This window comes from Myxocyprinus asiaticus, chromosome 17 (genome assembly GCF_019703515.2).
Source record: "Myxocyprinus asiaticus isolate MX2 ecotype Aquarium Trade chromosome 17, UBuf_Myxa_2, whole genome shotgun sequence".
NCBI lineage: Eukaryota > Metazoa > Chordata > Actinopteri > Cypriniformes > Catostomidae > Myxocyprinus > Myxocyprinus asiaticus.
This window is the reverse complement of record NC_059360.1, coordinates 32,761,325-32,779,480: the sequence shown is the minus strand read 5'-3', so window position 1 is coordinate 32,779,480 and position 18,156 is coordinate 32,761,325. Positions and strand designations below refer to the sequence as shown.

Below are 18,156 nucleotides of genomic sequence, written 5' to 3'. Positions count from 1 at the left end.
AAGACATACTCCAGTGTCTGTTACCAGAGCTGTAATTCATGCTTTTTACATACGTGGACAGCAGCAGAACGTCATAAAACCAGAAACACACTAGTGTGGAATATGAATTATCTGGACATTATAAAAGGGAGCTCTTAGTGAAAAGCCAAGTCTAAACTGTAAAACTTACTATGTTCTTGACCTTTATTTCTTATAAATATAAATTTTGGGGAACATGTTATTACAGTGTAACTGAATATTTAAAAGAAAACAAAACAGCCACAAAACACAAGATCACCTAATCTGGGGGGGCCTGGGTAGCTCAGTGGTAAAAGACGCTGGCTACCACCCCTGGAGTTCGCTAGTTTTAATCCCAGGGCGTGCTGAGTGACTCCAGCCAGGTCTCCTAAGCAACCAAATTGGCCCGGGTTGCTAGGGAGGGTAGAGTCACATTGGTAACCTCCTCGTGGTTATATCGTATATTATGGTTCGTTCTCGGTGGGGTGCGTGGTGAGTTGAGCGTGGATGCCGTGGTGGATGGCATGAAGCCTCCACACGCGCCATGTCTCCGTTTCAACGCACTCAACAAGCTACGTGATAAGATGCGAGGATCCGCCATCCGGATTGAGGCGAATCACTACACGACCACGAGGACTTAAAAAGCGCATTGGGAATTGGGCATTCCAAATTGGGTGAAAATTGGATAAATGGGAAAAAATATCACCTAATCTGAATAATTCATTTTACTTTGTTGTTTTGTACCCCTGTACCCTCTTCAGCGGAGAGGAAGGAGTGTTACTACAACCTGAATGATGAGAACCTGTGTGATAATGTGCTGGCCAGCAGCATGACTAAACAGGAGTGCTGCTGTACACTGGGGGCCGGCTGGGGGGACAATTGTGAGGTCCATCCCTGCCCCGTACCAGGAACAGGTACTGAATAATGTAATACATAACCCCACCCTGATTTTATTCAGATGCTCTCAATGTGGTCTGAGAACTACAATGAGAAATGGTAATGACATTTCTCAGTTTTTGGAGAGCTTGAATAAGCCTTAGACTTGCTAACACAAAAAGTTAGTTAGCAGTAAATTAACTTAATGTACTTTTGCACAATTGCAAAATTGCAACCCAAGATTGATTCCACCTCTAGTAATTTACAGATCCCACCCCCTAAGCAAAAAGCCCATCAATAAGAATAAAAAAAACTACAGATCAGAAAGGACATTTGAGATTTTCGTTGACTTGGATAACTGAGAATCCTCACAAGTACATTACAGATATAAAGGGGATTCATAAATCATGACTTGTGGAGATTGTATAATGATCAATCATATTACTTTTGAAGTGAAGTACCTTAGAAGAATGGCTGCTCTCTAGTACAACATTATAATACTGTAATGATAGTGTAATTATGATTGTTCCTTGTATTTTTCATAGTAATGATCACTGTTTTTGAATAAATAAAGAAGACATCTTCCTTTATTAACTACTGAACCTCTCCCATGCAGATCAGTTCTCACAGCTGTGTCCGGCGGGCCGGGGAAATGTTCCTGCTGGAGACCCCATGATTCCAGGCATCAGTTTAGAAGAAAATTTCAAAGGTATCTGTGTCTATGTACTTAGTGTGTGGTTAGGTTACTCAGTCTCAGGGTATGGAAAACCTTGAAATATCTGGGAATTGTAAAATTGTAAATTGTAAATTGTAAAAAAAAAAAAAAAAAAAAATTGATACTTATATCACTTAAAAGTCATGGAAATTTCTAGAGTGAATATAGGTTTCCAGTTATGTTTAGCTCTGAAATTGGCAAGATATTGCTCTTGTATTATTTTTTGCGGTGGTTCTTTTCAATGAATTGGTCGAACCCTCGTACAAATCGGTCTAAAACAGTGATTCCCAACCTGGGGAACGCATACCCCAGGTGGTACGTAAGCAGGTTCCAGAGGGTACGCGAAGATAATTGTTTTTTTCTATGTTGAATCTAAAAAAATGTATGGCTAAGAATATAAATAAAAGGGATTAAAGAATCTAAATTTTCCAATTAATCGTGATCTTCATTTGAACAATCACGATATCAGTCTTTTACTCTATGCGAAGTTCAGCACCAAGATCTGTTCACTGCGTGTTGAGAGTAAAAGTTGTTCCGTTTAATGTGTGTCCAAAGATGAGATCCAGGTAAACCATTTGTCATTGAATAATGTCTCTTTAAATACCCTTTCTGTTCATTACAGTCATTTGTTGATCAAAAACAACAAAAAAATAAATATTAATCCTAATCAGTGCTAAAGAATCCGTGCACAACCTCTCTTGTTGATATGTTCTCACTGGCTGAACTGACCATTGTCTTAAAGAGACAGTACCGTTTTAGCTCTTGTTCTACATATCTATTTAAATACTTGTAAATAGTACAAATTATGCATGTAAATAATATACACCAATCAGCCACAACATTAAACCACCTGCCTAATATCGTGTAGGCCCCCCTCGTGCCACCAAAACAGCTCTGACCCGTCGAGGCATGGACTCAACAAGGTGTCCTGTGGTATCTGGCACCAAGATATTAGCAGCAGACCCTTCAAGTCCTGTAAGTTGCAGGGTGGGGCCTCCATGGATCAGACTTGTTTGTCCAGCACATCCCATAGATGCTCATGAGATCTGGGGAATTTGGAGGCCAAGTCAACACCTTGAACTCTTTGTCATGTTCCTCAAACCATTCCTGAACAATTTTTGCAGTGTGGCAAGGTGCATTATCCTGCTGAAAGAGGCCACTGCCATCAGGGGATATCGTTGCCATGAAGGGGTGTACGTGGTTTGCAACAATCTTTAGGTAGGTGGTACGTGTCAAAGTAACATCCACATGAATGCCAGGACCCAAGGTTTCCCAGCAGAACATTGCCCAGATCATCACACTGCCTCCGCCAGCCTGCCTTCTTCCCATGGTGCATCCTGCTGTCATCTCTTCCCCAGGTAAACGACACACACGCACCCGGCCGTCCACATGATCTAAAAGAAAACGTGATTCATCAGACCAGGCCACCTTCTTCCATTGCTCCATGGTCCAGTTGTGCCCATTATAGGCGCTTTCGGCGGTGGACAGGGGTCAGCATGGGCACTATGCAGCCCCATACGCAGTAAGCAACGATGCACTATGTGTTCTAACACCTTTCTATCATGGCCAGCATTACGTTTTTCACCAGACAGGCTAAACTTCGATCCCCACATCAATGAGATGTGGGCACCCATGACCCTGTCACTGGTTCACCGGTTGTCCTTCCTTGGACCACTTTTGGTAGATACTAACCATTGCATACCGGGAACACCCCACAAGACCTGCTGTTTTGGAGATGCTCTGACCCAGTCGTCTAGCAACACAATTTGGCCCTTGTCAGAGTCACCCAGATCCTTACGCTTGCCCATTTTTCCTGCTTCCAACACATGAAATTCAAGAACTGACTGTTCACTTGCTGCCTAATATATACCACCCCTTGACAGGTGCCATTGTAATGAGATAATCAATGTTATTCACTTTACCTGTCAGTGGTTTTAATGTTGTTGCTGATCAGTGTTAAAAACATATGTATGCAATATAATATATCCAATTTCAAGACATCATATTTATTGATGGAATACATGGAATTTGTACATTTTTAAAAAGCTAAAATGTGACAAATTATGAAAAACTAATTATAAAAGAAAATTTGTAAAATTAATATTTTATAGTGTACCAAGTTAGAAGGTTCCCTGTATAATTAACAGCATTAGCTGAGAGAGAATTACTTTCATATGTAAGCAAAATGGACATTATAACTGAAATATACCTAAATTAATTGAAATTAAATCGCGAATCGAATCGGGAAATCTTCATCAATACCCAGCCCTAATGGGTAGTGATTAAAGGGATGTCAATAGATCAAACTAATACTGAATGATCAATAATAATCTAAATTATTGATCATTTTAAATTATATTTAGTCTTTGGTACACATCTTTGGTTTTGTGTCGATGAAGGGGTGCTTGAGCCTTACTGATTGTGCTGTGGGCATGCACAGATTAACCATAGGGCCAATTTGGCCATTGCCCTAGGGCCTCTAAAACTTTTTAAATTTTGTATTTATTTAAATATCTATTATAAATCCATGTAAATGTCAGCCTTATGTGAAATGCCTTTTGCTTAGCGCAGCGCGAGCACAAGCACTCAAGTAGGCACTCAGGGAATCTGCATCTCACAGATGCAGCACATTTATTTGAAGGACTAGAACAGCCTCTGATTCACAAATTGCTTCCAAAAACAGAGATAGAGTGCAGTTTACCCTGGCTGTGTACAAAGCTGATGGTTTAAGTTCATTTGTTACTGTATAAGCGACAGAATTTGTGCAACACAGAATCTATGGAGGACTTTAAAATCTTTAAGTCCTACTACGCATTTAATGTTTAATGAAAAAGCGAAAGTAGGCCTTTATAACGCATGATCTTGCATTCATAATTCCAAAGTACATATAGGCCTAGTTGGCCATGTAAGACATTGCTCACTTTTTTCTCTGTAATAATTGCTACAAAGTTTTCCAAACTTTTCTTCTGCCTGTTTGAAAAATCTGACCAAATCTAACCGAGCGTCCTGTAACAGAGCTGATAAAAGAGAACATAGTCACCTAACTAGTGTCATGCAGTTGTTGTAATAATAATATTATTATTATTTTCATTGGGCATGGGGGGCCCATGGGCCTCTCAGTTCTTAATGCTTCCTTGGCTGTGGGGGTACTTACAGCAAAAAAGCTGGTATAAATAATTTATTAGCGAATCAGTCTGAATTAAAATTATTTTTAAAAATCATTATCTAGTAATCACAGACAACTGGAAAGTGTCATGAACATTTTTATGTGCATTTGTGTGTGCTTAAAGTATATGGTTTTTATATTGGAGTGTTGATGTGTGTTGCATTTTTAACCCTGGGATATTGTGTTTTATGCAATTGCTTCTGCAATGTGTGGAAGTAGCCCCAGACATCTGTTAGCATCTGACCCACATATGCTCCAACATTCTCAGCAGCCTACTTTCCAGTGTGGGCAAACCTCAGTCACAGGGCCACTCTAATGCACTGATTTAATTTATGAATGCAGTAAGAGTGTGGTTTCTCTTTGGCTGGTGGCAGTGCGAGTGAATGTGATGTGGTTGGAATGTGTTTGTGTGTTGGTGTATGTTTGATTGGAATGCTCATGGATGGAATGGACATTTCCTCCCTGTCAGACTCCAGTCAAATGTACCAGATCCCTAAATAACAACACTAACCAGAGCAAAAGCCTTATATTTCCTCTGTGGAGAGTATATATGTGGCCAAATACATGCTAATCTATAGGTGTGGTACAGGATTTCACTGAAATAGAATATATCCTATATGTGCTTTAACTTTTAATTATGGAAATGTGTGTTTTGCAGATGCAGATGAATGCATGCTTTTTAAAGATGAGATTTGCAAAGATGGCTATTGTCTCAACACCCCTGGTGGGTACGAGTGTTACTGCAAGTCTGGACTCTACTACGATGAGAGCAAACTGCAATGTGTTGGTAAGATCCAAAGTCATTTTCTTCTTGTAATCATTGAAAAAGTGTACCCCTAATTTGTAGGCAGGGGCATAGCAACTAGAGATTCACCGAAACTACTCGGTAGTGCTTGTATGGGGTCGATACTGGGGGGATCGTACTTGGTATCGGTATCATCATTTAATATATATATAACATATACATAATATATAACATAATGACGTGGTTGCACCAGCTCTGCATAGCTCTTCTAAGACCAGGTTGAAAATATGATAAACATTTTAGTGTTAAACAAATTAAACCTAGAATATAATTTTATCCATATTTAATTGATATAAATGTGGTTTCACTCACACCCACTCACTCTCTCTCCATACACACTTTGTGTGTGAGCAGGGTTGTGGAGTAACGGAATACATGTAACGGGATTACGTATTTAAAATACAAAATATAAGCAACTGTATTCCACTACAGTTACAATTTAAATAATTGGTAATTAGAATCCATTTACATTCAAAAAGTATTTTGATTACTGAAGAGATTACTTTGCATTTTATTGTCATTTGTTTCATTTAATATTTAATCCTTTCAGATGGAAAACATTTATACATATAAATGATGCGATCCAAAGTGCATTTGAACAGCGGTGAAACACTTTCTTATGATGTGTCACATTCATATGAGCAGACAGAGAAGTAAGTTTGAAGTAAGTTTGGAGCAGAAGAAATAGAAATAAACCTTGTGTAAATTGTCAACTTTATGCTAAGCTAAAATGCTATTTCTAGCCATTTTATATGCACGTTACCAGTTTTTATAGTCAAAACAAGTGAAAAAATCTACCAGTGCTGAAGAAGTAATCCAAAGTATTTAGAATACGTTACTGACCTTGCGTAATCTAAAGGAATACGTTACAAATTACATTTTACAGCATGTATTCGGTAATCTGTAGTGGAATACATTTCAAAGTGATAGGAGTTACTGTCTTTCACTTTTACTTACCCAGTAACAGCACAGGACAAGCAATCGAACGAACGTTGAACACTGTCAGTCACAACAGAACAAACCCAGAACATTCAATCAATACTAAGGCTGCACAGCCCACAACATGAGTGCCCAGAACAATAGGTAAGGGAAAATGTGCAGTCAGTCAGATATTATTGCTAAATAAACCATCTTGTATCATCCTAAAGGGGATTATTTTGCAATAATATCTGGCTGACTGTATATTATCCTGCTTATTACATGGCTACTAACCAAATAAATAAATAAATGGATATAAAATATTGGTTTGTGTTGAAATTATGTAACTACTGTATGTGAGAAGAAAGCAATCGCTGAACAGTTGAATTCCAACTTCAGTTTGCGAAGGAGTTCTGTGTTTATTTTGTTAATCTGACTCCTCATTATCCAGCTTATTACAGGTTTCCTGCAGATCCTTAAAAAGTCTTAAAATGTCTTAAATTCAGTTTTCCAAAATTTAAGGTAATAGAAAGTCTTAAATATCTTAAATGATACAACAAAAGTCTTAATTATTTAAAGAAGTCTTAAACTTGGGGGCGGAAAGACAGGAATCATGATATGACCTAATGTGTTTATCAAACTTCAAAAGAATATGATTTAATTAAATAAATGCATGCGCTGCATCCTTCAAAGTTAAAACGCAGCACTGTTGTATTTTCTTCAAGCAAGCAGGGGTTTGTGAGTGTTTCCAGCTGTTGCATAGCAGTTCACAATCATTAAGCTATATCGGAAATTTGTGACAAGCTATCACTAAAGATCAGCTGTTGATGATGATGATATAGTTTGATGAAATATGACAAATGTTTACTGTTAATTATTTATATTGTAATACGTTGTAGATTATTGTAGGAGAGCACTTTTTATTTCCATTATCTGTTTGAATGAGCAGCTGGAAGCAGTGAAGCGCCCCCCCCCCAATAAAGTGCATCTGGAATTTAATTAAATTTGGACTCTTGTAGCCTCTGTCTGGCCCTCCACATCACAGGAAGTAAAGACTAAGAACATTTAATATAGGCTACCAATTTTAAAATCTGTTGGCAGATTAACTGGCTTTCTTTCAACATATTATCATATCAGCGAAATCCAATATTGGTCGACCTCTTATTTCTGTTTATTTATATAATGGTACATAAACCAATTTTAATGTGACATATATGTGGAAAACATGTCTTTTGTATTTTAATCTTGCATATATCCTACCCTGTTTTACTTATAAGCAATGTTTAGGCCATGTTGAATGTGTGCCCCTACCTGTTTAAGTAAGAGTCTGTGATACATAATTTATTTTGAGATTGTGTGGGTTTGTTTTGTATGGGAATGCGATATTAATTTAATTTGTTTGGGTCTTGAAAAAGGTCTTAAAAAGTCTTAAATTTCATTTTAAAAACTCTGCAGCAACCCTTTATTATAAGACTACTTGCCAAATAAATAAATAAATGGACATGAAACTTTGACTAAATTGACTAAATTAAATTGAATCATAGTTGAATTATTTTATAAGCATAATTGTAGAGATTGCACAATGATCCGAGAAGTAGGATAGATGACTCACAATACCTGGATGACCGGTCTGGTATGTCTTAATCCCTGGATGTGCAGTTGTTATGGCTACATGGTGCCATTGACCAATAAGAATCAGAGAAAAAAACAGAGACCTGTGCATGTGTACGTATCATACGTGTTAGCTGGGTTACTTTTAAAGGTAAGCTACACCCTGGTAGAACAGTCCTGAATTGTCATTTTTATTGACTGAAAACGCTAATATTGGCTATATCGTTATATCAAATGTACATACACAAACAGAACGGTAGACGTATACAAACTCAAAACTTCTCGTATCGGTACTCGGTCGCTATATGCCGATACTTAAGACTAGGTACTTGGTGCTTGTATTTGTCTTCAAAAATGGGTATCGGTGCATCTCTAATAGCAACCATTATAACTTTTAGAAATGTTGAAATTTCAATGTCACAGAGGTTATATACACCATCAACCCAGTTTCGAATTCGAATTCATTTTAGAATATGATTTCAGAAAAAAAGTAACAAAAAAGTGTTTAATTTCAGTGTCTTATTTAGCAAGTATTCTTAGAAAGCTTAACAAGTATGCTTCGAATGGTTTATTTATAACATCCTGTTTTAGCCGTATGTTGCTTGTGATGTTTGGCCTTGAAATGTCACTGTGTTCTTTTATCTGGATCGATGACAGAGGCTTGTGTATCTTTTGCATTTGTGTGGATATGTGTGAGCTGATGTGCTGAGTGGTTGGCGTGCTTAGGTTTTGGCCTAGTTTGGTTCACCATAACACCAACACATTTTAACTGGATTTAAATTTAAGTTTAAAACCTGCTGCAGCTGATGGCTTGTGGCCACATCATGTGTGCAGGTTAGTAATATGTATGTGTGTGAGCAGGGGTCAAAAGGGCTACATCATGCGACTGGTCAGGGCGGCACATCTGTTATGATCCAGACCGCAGTTCTATGGTGCACCGCAGGCTGTTTGCCTGCCTAACACACACACACACACACACACACACACACACACACAAACCACAGGCCCACAGCCATGGAAGCTTGCCTGGCCGCACTGCCTTCAGGCAGCCACACCCCGGCTGCCTCACACACACATACTGTAGCCACACAATAATTTCCCTTCATACACCCACACTGACACAAAAACACACATCAACACTCACTCATTCTTCAAACTCAATCATGCATCTTTACACACACACATGTATATGTCCCTCTTGTTTCTACACTGTGTGCACAGAGGTGTCAGTGTTTTTTACACCGGGTCACTGGGTAGAGGTTTTCGAGGAGCCTGCAAAATGTACATGCACTGTGTGGGCTGTTCTGATTCTGATAGTCAGGACGATTCATCGGTCGATATTTTGCCATTTTGAGGTTATCAGCATCATGCGATAATCATGTACACTTGGCAGATTAACACATGGGTTACCTCCCCTTGTGTCAGTTTCAAAATCAGACAGCCTTGTCAATGGATTGTAAACTATTTGTTTTCAAGAGAGTTTGTTAATTTTGTGTAAAAATTGTGTCAAATAATTATTTTGTAATGTTATAATACTGTTTATTTGATGTGTTCATGTGCACTGTAAAAAACTGGAATTGTTGAAAAAAAAAAAAAAAAAAAAACGTGATCCAGTGTGATTTTTGAGATCTCTCAACAACTGTCTTAATAATTGTCCTCAGTAACATTGCTTTGATTAGTCAATGTGAATTTGTTTATTCACTAAATGCAAAAATTCTTGAGGGAACTACTAATTTCTTGTTCAGCCAACTATCTATTCGCAATACGAGAACTTTCATTTTGTCACCCTTTCAATCTTTTATATGATTTTAAATTACTTTTACATGCAAGGCAAGACAGTACATACAGTTGAAGTCAGAAGTTTACATACACCTTAGCCAAATACATTTAAACTCAGTTTTTCACAATTTCTGACATTTAATCATAGAAAACATTCCCTGTCTTAGGTCAGTTAGGATCACTATTTTAAGAATGTGAAATGTCAGAATAATAGTAGAGAGAATTATTTATTTCAGGTTTTATTTCTTTCATCACATTCCCAGTGGGTCAGATGTTTACGTACACTTTGTTAGTATTTGGTAGCATTGCCTATAAATAGTTTAACTTGGGTCAAACTTTTTGGGTAGCCTTCCACAAGCTTCTCACAATAAGTTGCTGGAATTTTGGCCCATTCCTCCAGACAGAACTGGTGTAACTGAGTCAGGTTTGTAGGCCTCCTTGCTCGTACATGCTTTGTCAGTTCTGCCCACTCATTTTCTATCAGATTGAGGTCAGAGCTTTGTGATGGCCACTCCAATACCTTGACTTTGTTGTCCTTAAGCCATTTTGCCACAACTTTGGAGGTATGCTTGTGGTCATTGTCCATTTGGAAGACCCATTTGCGACTGAGCTTTTACTTCCTGGCTGATGTCTTGAGATGTTTCTTCAACATATCCACATAATTTTCCTTCCTCATGATGCCATGTATTTTGTAGAGTGCACCAGTCCCTTCTGCAGCAAAGCACCCCCACAACATGCTGCCACCCCCATGCTTCACGGTTGGGATGGTGTTCTTCGGCTTGCAAGCCTCACCCTTTTTCCTCCAAACATAACGATGGTCATTATGGCCAAACAGTTCAAATTTTGTTTCATTAGACCAGAGGACATTTCTCCAAAACCTAAGATCTTTGTCCCCATGTGCACTTGCAAACTGTAGTCTGGTTTTTTATGGCAGTTTTTAGTATGTTAAATCAGTTGATGACATCACAGTTTTGCACGCATTGGCAAAATGGCAAGCGGAGAAAACAAGCCACAGGAGAGAAGCCCCTGCATCATTTAAGTCTCCTGTCTGGGAACAGCTTCTTTATGCAGTCAATTACAACAGCGATGGTCAAAAAACATTTACAAAACAGGCACTGTTTGCAGACATTGCTCGACGCAAGTGCCGTATACTGGTAGTACATCGATATTTGATTAGCTATTTACGCTGTTTACATCACCCGAGGATATATAGCTGCAGGTGAGCCTGAAACTGCACACAGACATACTCCCTTCTGTCTTTAAGCAGGCACTCGGTGTTAGTTCGGACAGACATGAAACAAGAACTAAGTGCTTGGGGTGTTCATAGCCAAAGTTATGTTGCCCTTGCCTTTACTCCGCTGATGAAGATGTGGGATTTCCGCGTATGACTAAAATACTCAAGTTGCGTTACGACATCCATTCATATTCATTTTAATAGCAAGTTTATTTCTTTTATAGTGATGTACAGATTCTGAACGTTGGATATACATTGAGTTAAGTCTGAAATGCACTATATGTTGATGCATGTAGCATAATAATGCAGATATTAAGTTAAAATATTAAGTTAGTAATTAAGGTTTTTTATTTTTTTGTAGTTGAGGACCCTAATGAAAATTAACCATGGTTTTACTCTAGTAATATTGTAGTTGTCACAAAGGTGACACCCAAGAGCAGAGGAACAGTTAAAAGGATTAACAGTGACTGTTGTCACCATGGTTTTCTTATACTATAGTAGCCATATAGTAACCATGGTTTTACTATAGTAATATTGTAGTAGCGATAACTGAAGTAACAATGACTGCTGTCATCATAGTTTTGATACAATTAACCATTTTTTTACAACAGTAATACTGTAGTTTTCATATAGTAACCTTGATTTTACTGTTGTAACCATGACAGTAACCTGTAATGTTAATTTTGTGGTTACTATGATTTTACTACAAATACATTGTTTAAACTATGGTTACTGTAGTAAAACCATGGTGATTTGTAGTAAGGGCAAATCTCTTGAAGTGTCTGTTACCAAATAGAATATTTAGGGGTCCAAGCACCTTCTGTGCTGGAACCCTAATGTTTTTGTTCCGATATTTTTATTAGGGGTCCAAGCACCGAAGGTGCTGGAACCTTATTATATTTGTTCCGATTTTCTTATTATTCTTATTAGGGTTCCAAGCACAGAAGGTGATGAACCCTCTTGTATTTGTTCCAATGTTCTTATTTTTCTTATTAAGCACCGAAGGTGCTGGAACCCTATTGTATCCGTTAGGATTTTCTTCTTATTATTATTATTTTTTATTAACGATACAATTTCTTCAGTTTAACGCTATTTGAGTAATTGATCAATATCTACTCAACGCAAACTCCAAATGTAACCAAACTCGGTATACTTAGCAGGACATTTTGAAAATGTATGCAAAGTTTTGTACAGTTCTGCCACTAGGGGGTGCTACAACAAAAAAACTGACAACTTTGCAGCCGTTTGAGTGACAAAGCTCAAATTAAATATGCATCTTTGTTTCAAGTGCTAACATAGTCTTGAAAAATCGATTAGATAAATCAGCAAATATGGCTGCCAACGGCCAATCAAATTTCAGCACCTAATAACTCATATTGGGAATGGCCGATGGTTATGAAATTTACTACACATAAGCAGGGTTTTTACATGAATATCAAATTTCATGACAATTGGCCACACGGTGGTGCTATAATTAGCTAATTTGAATTTTTGCCAATATCTCCGAAACCATATAGGCTAGAATAAAATACCGAATCCATCAGTGCCCCAAAATCATATGGTCACTTGAATTTCCATTTCTGCATCAAATGTTTTCTACGACTTTCTAAAACATACTTTTTCGAACTCGTCCTAGGCTGTTTGTCCGATTTGCATGAAACTTGGTATACTTCATCTACAGACCCTCCTGACAAAAAGATGATCAAAGAATTTTGATGTCAAATCATTCCGAAGATATAAACAAATGTGTTTTGGAGCCTGGCCTTTAATGACTAATTAGCCTTTATCTTGTGAGCGCATCTCACAAATGCACACCACAATCCTCAAATGCACACAACAGATCCACACCTACGCTCAATTCACAAATGCACATAGCTATACAATGATTTATTTGCTCACAGTACAGTCCACAAATGCACACAAAAATGCTGAGAGTTTTTCCATTGGTATTCTGCCTCGAGGATGCTCGTGAATGTGCTTTTGCATTTTTGGATAGTTCTGACACTCTTGTTCCACAGCCTTGATTCACATATATGAGCAAGCTAATCTCAGTCGTCTTCGACATTCCTTTGATGCTAAATGAATGTGTGTTCCAGGGTATGTTTTAAAAGCGGAAGCCTCCATTGGCTGCATTCAATTCTAAGGGTGTTTTTAACTGACTGAAGACAATTGTATTCTAGACAATATTTCTGATGAAATCTATAAATTCAAATTATTTGTACTGTAGATACAAATATAAATATTCCCCATAACCTCTATAAAATAATAATTTTAATAGCATTAATTTTTACACTCATGATGAATGTTGGCAATCATTATTAAATGTATTATTTATTAGTTAATAATTTATTTATTTATAATTGTGTATCCTTATTTTTTCATTGTCTTTTTCTTAACTCCTCCCTCATAAAAAAAAAAAAAAAACATGAGAAAAGAATGCAAGGATGCTATGCAAGTGCAGAATCAAAGACTGAAATCAGAGCAGTAGATATGTAAAATTTAATATGTTTTGAAATTAAAGCAAAGAATTACTTAACTCCATACAGATGTCTCTGGTCTAAGCTAACAGCAGGTAGTGGTAATGAACCATTTTAGTTTGTGATCTGCTGTTAAAAATGAAGAAGAAGGAGGCCTATCCACATACATTGGAGATCAGCTTGCTCATATTTGTGATTCAAGGCTGTGGAACAAGAGTCTCAAAACTATACACAAATGCAAAAGCACATTCATGGGCATATTTAAGGCAGAATACCAATAGAAAAAATCTCAGCATTTATGTGTGCATTCGTGGACTGTATTGTGAGCAGTGAAATCATTGTATAGCTTATAATTTTTCATTCCGATACGAGCATTTGTGAATTGACTAAATGTGTGGCTCTGCTGTGTGCATTTGTGGATTGCTGTGTGCATGTGTGGATCTGTTGCTTGCATTTGTGGGTTGAGCATGCATGTGGATCTGTTAAGTGCATTTGTGGATTGCCTTGTGTGTGTGTGGATCTGCTGTGTGCATTTGTAGATTATCATATGTGTGTGGATCTGATGCATACATTTGTGGATTGTTGTATACATTTGTGCATTGTCGTGTACATTTGTGGATCTGTTGCGTGCATTTGTGGATTGCCTTGTGCCTGTGTGGATCTGCTGCGTGCATTTGTGGGTTGTCGTGTGCATTTGTGAGATGTTTTGATACTGTTTTATCTCTATAATGTCACACCCAAATAGCTGTGTCCACAGCATCCACAGGATCTTTTCTGTCAAATTTGATTATTTTGGTCATCTCGCCATATGTGCTTGGCCCCCAACAATCGCCGCTTGTGCTATATTTCTATTATTACTATTATTATTTTTCTGCCTTAAAAGTGGCTGGGCGTCAGAGACTGTAAGTCGTACAGATCCCAAACTTGGCAGGATGGTTCCAAATCCCCCCCACCCCACTACTCAGGCACCCACACACACATCCGTCAGACACTAGGTGGCGCTATAATAAGCACCTTTGCATTTGTGTTCATATCTCTGCAACCATAAGGGCCAGAATCAAAATCCTTTTTCCTCTGATTCCTGAAGCATGTGTCTCCGATTTAATATCCGTCGATAATTTTTTTCCGGCATTTAGAATTTTTTGAAAAACATACTTTTTCGAACTCCTCCTAGACCGTTAGTCCGATCGGCACAGAATGTGGTATACATCATCTGCAGACCCCCCGACAACAATGTATCAAAAGAATTTTGATACGTGAAATCATTCCGAAGATATTAACGATATAATTCCTTCAGTTTAACGTGGTTTGAGTAATTGATCAATATCTACTTGATCAATATCAATATCAATCATCCAAATAATTGAATTCAGGTGTTCCAATCACTTCCATGGCCACAGGTGTATAAAATGAAGCACCTAGGCATGCAGACTGCATCTACAAACATTTGTGAAAGAATGGGCCGCTCTCAGGAGCTCAGTGAATTCCAGTGTGGTACTGTGATAGGATGTCACCTGTGCAACAAGTCCAGTCATGAAATTTACTCGCTACTAAATATTCCACAGTCAACTGTCAGTGGTATTATAACAAAGTGGAAGTGATTGGGAATGACAGCAACTCAGCCACGAAGTGGTAGGCCACGTAAAATGACAGAGCGGGGTCAGCGGATGCTGAGGCGCATAGTGCACAGAGGTCGCCAACTTTCTGCAGAGTCAATCGCTACAGACCTCCAAAGTTCATGTGGCCTTCAGATTAGCTCAAGAACAGTGCGTAGAGAGCTTCATGGAATGGGTTTCCATGGCCGAGCAGCTGCATCCAAGCCATAAATCACCAAGTGCAATGCAAAGCGTTGGATGCAGTGGTGTAAAGCACGCCACCACTGGACTCTAGAGCAGTGGAGACGTGTTCTCTGGAGTGACGAATCACGCTTCTCCATCTGGCAATCTGATGGACGAGTCTGGGTTTGGCAGTTGCCAGGAGAACGGTACTTGTCTGACTGCATTGTGCCAACTGTGAAGTTTGGTGGAGGGGGGATTATGGTGTGGGGTTGTTTTTCAGGAGCTGGGCTTGGCCCCTTAGTTCCAGTGAAAGGAACTCTGAATGCTTCAGCATACCAAGAGATTTTGGACAATTCCATGCTCCCAACTTTGTGGGAACAGTTTGGGCATGGCCCCTTCCTGTTCCAACATGACTGCGCACCAGTGTACAAAGCAAGGTCCATAAAGACATGGATGAGTGAGTTTGGTGTGGAAGAACTTGACTGGCCTGCACAGAGTCCTGACCTCAACCCGATAGAGCACCTTTGGGATGAATTAGAGCAAAGACTGCGAGCCAGGCCTTCTCGTCCAACATCAGTGTCTGACCTCACAAATGCGCTTCTGAAAGAATGGTCAAAAATTCCCATAAACACACTCCTAAACCTTGTGGAAAGCCTTCCCAGAAGAGTTGAAGCTGTTATAGCTGCAAAGGGTGGGCCGACGTCATATTAAACTCTATGGATTAAGAATGGGATGTCACTTAAGTTCATATGCGTCTAAAGGCAGATGAGCGAATACTTTTGGCAATATAGTGTATTTTTTTGAAAACCTACTTTTTCAAACTCGTCCTAGGCCATTTTTTTGATTCGCACAAAAATTGGTATACATCATCTGAAGACCCTCCAGACAAAAAGTTATGAAAATAATTTAATTTCAAATTGTTCTGAAGATATAATCAAATATGTTTTGGGCTGTGGCCCATAATAACTAATTGGCCTTGTATTGTATCTTGTGAGCAAAACTTAAAATTATTTAACAAAACATGGAAAAGGGAACATTTTGAGGTCACATGCAAAATTACATCAATTTGGTAGAGCTATATAACAGAAGAAATAGCTATTTTTAAAACTGCATTTTTAAACAGTTAGAAATGTAGAGAAAGACAGGCTATTTTACTATTTGTCCACCAGAGGGAGCAACACGACAAGAAATGTCTTGTTTTTGCTTGCGCTATAAGCAACACATTAATCCTGCAGTAACACAGTAATGTAATGATTGATGTATTGCGGCACGTGACAGATATAGGTGGGTCCAGGGGTTGCATTAACCGAAAAATCTCCGTCATTTTGTCCCGGTCCCGGTGAGTTTGTCAGGTTTGTTCTGTGTGTGTGTTCAGGTGTCGCTTGGTGAGTGTGATCAGTGTTTCTATGGAGACACTGAACACACGGCTCTTTGATCAGCGCACCTGTCCTTCATTTTCTCTCCCTATCCACAGTATTCTCAGCAAGTCCACTGTATTTCGCAAGATGGGCGGAATTTCAGATTGGCTTGCCGTTTTTTGTGTAGCCAGTCACTGATTGCTTGTGTGTCATGCGGTTAGATTCTTGCTTTTTAAATGTTGTAAGATGTCTTATAAATTTCCTGGACAATGTGTGCAGTTAATGGTTATCCTAATAATCAAACGAAACTAAAGTTTTGTCTGAAACAGCAATGTTAGGATCAGAAACCACTTGCAAAGCACAGCGCTCCAGTCCCAGATGCTGCTTCATCCATCGGCTGCCTACGTCTGTTTGAAAAATCTTGGAATAATTTGTTTGTGTGCTCTTTTTACTTTATTGCCAAGAAGTCAACAGTGAGGATTACTTATATTATCCACCGTTACGGTCCGGCTTCGATAGATGTCCAGAAACGGATCGCAGTGAATTACATAAACGATAGCATTATTGTGCTAACGTGCTGAAAGTTCATTAGACATTTTGAGAGTTTGTCCATTTCAGTTCAGTGCTGGCCTTTGTGAATGCTTCACGTGTTTTGAAATGGCATTATTACTGAGTATAAAAAGGAACTGTTTTTCCTGAACTTTCTGTGAGTAGTGATGATGTTTTCAACTGTTTTCATGCTGTGATGCTAAATGGATAAATTCTACAGGTGAAGACCATAATTATTAGATGAGACTTGTACAGTAGTGAGATGTTTTATCACGTTTGAAATTAATTGTATTATGATTTTCCTCTTTCCTGCATTTTTCCTGCCTGCTGTTCACTTTATTTTGAGTGTCTTTGCAGAATGTGCATGTCTTCCCTTAAGGGGAAAAGGTGATTTGGAAAACAGTGTGGACATTAATTCAGTATCAATTAAATGTATTTGTACAGCGCTTTTAATAATACATACTGTTTTATAGTTGCTGAGAACATTGAACTTTTGTGTGCAAAGTTTAGAATGTATGTCCAAATAAATATGTTTATTTGTATTTCATGTAGTTATTTTTGTACAGTAAAGTGTATTGTGTGGCTGCTAACACATCGTTATTTCTACACAAGAACAATAAATTCAATCTATCAACAGGATCAATTGTTCAGTCAACACTAAAACATTTCATGTTGTTATAGCATTTAGATACGGAAATTATGTATGTAAACTAACAATTATAAAGCTAGATTGAGTTTACTACACAGTCATCTCCCACAAAATAATTGTATTTTATCCGAAAAACAGCAGCATTACAGTTTCATTGCCTGAGTCCTGTAATACACAAGCATCCTGCTGTCTGGACCTCCCCTGTATCTGCAGTAAGTACATAATCTCAGTACAACAAAGTCTT

General features: G+C 38.2%; 1 protein-coding gene across 2 annotated transcripts in view; it reads left to right on the top strand.

Annotated features, from left to right (window-relative positions):
• Positions 1-18,156, top strand: part of LOC127455548 (latent-transforming growth factor beta-binding protein 1-like) — a 180,663-nt gene that overhangs the window by 148,241 nt on the left and 14,266 nt on the right. For both annotated transcript variants that reach the window (XM_051723536.1, XM_051723537.1), the window contains 3 exons: positions 759-911; positions 1,490-1,582; positions 5,413-5,541. In XM_051723536.1, coding sequence (XP_051579496.1) covers positions 759-911; positions 1,490-1,582; positions 5,413-5,541 — 375 coding nt within the window. The remainder of the gene's footprint in view (positions 1-758; positions 912-1,489; positions 1,583-5,412; positions 5,542-18,156) is intronic.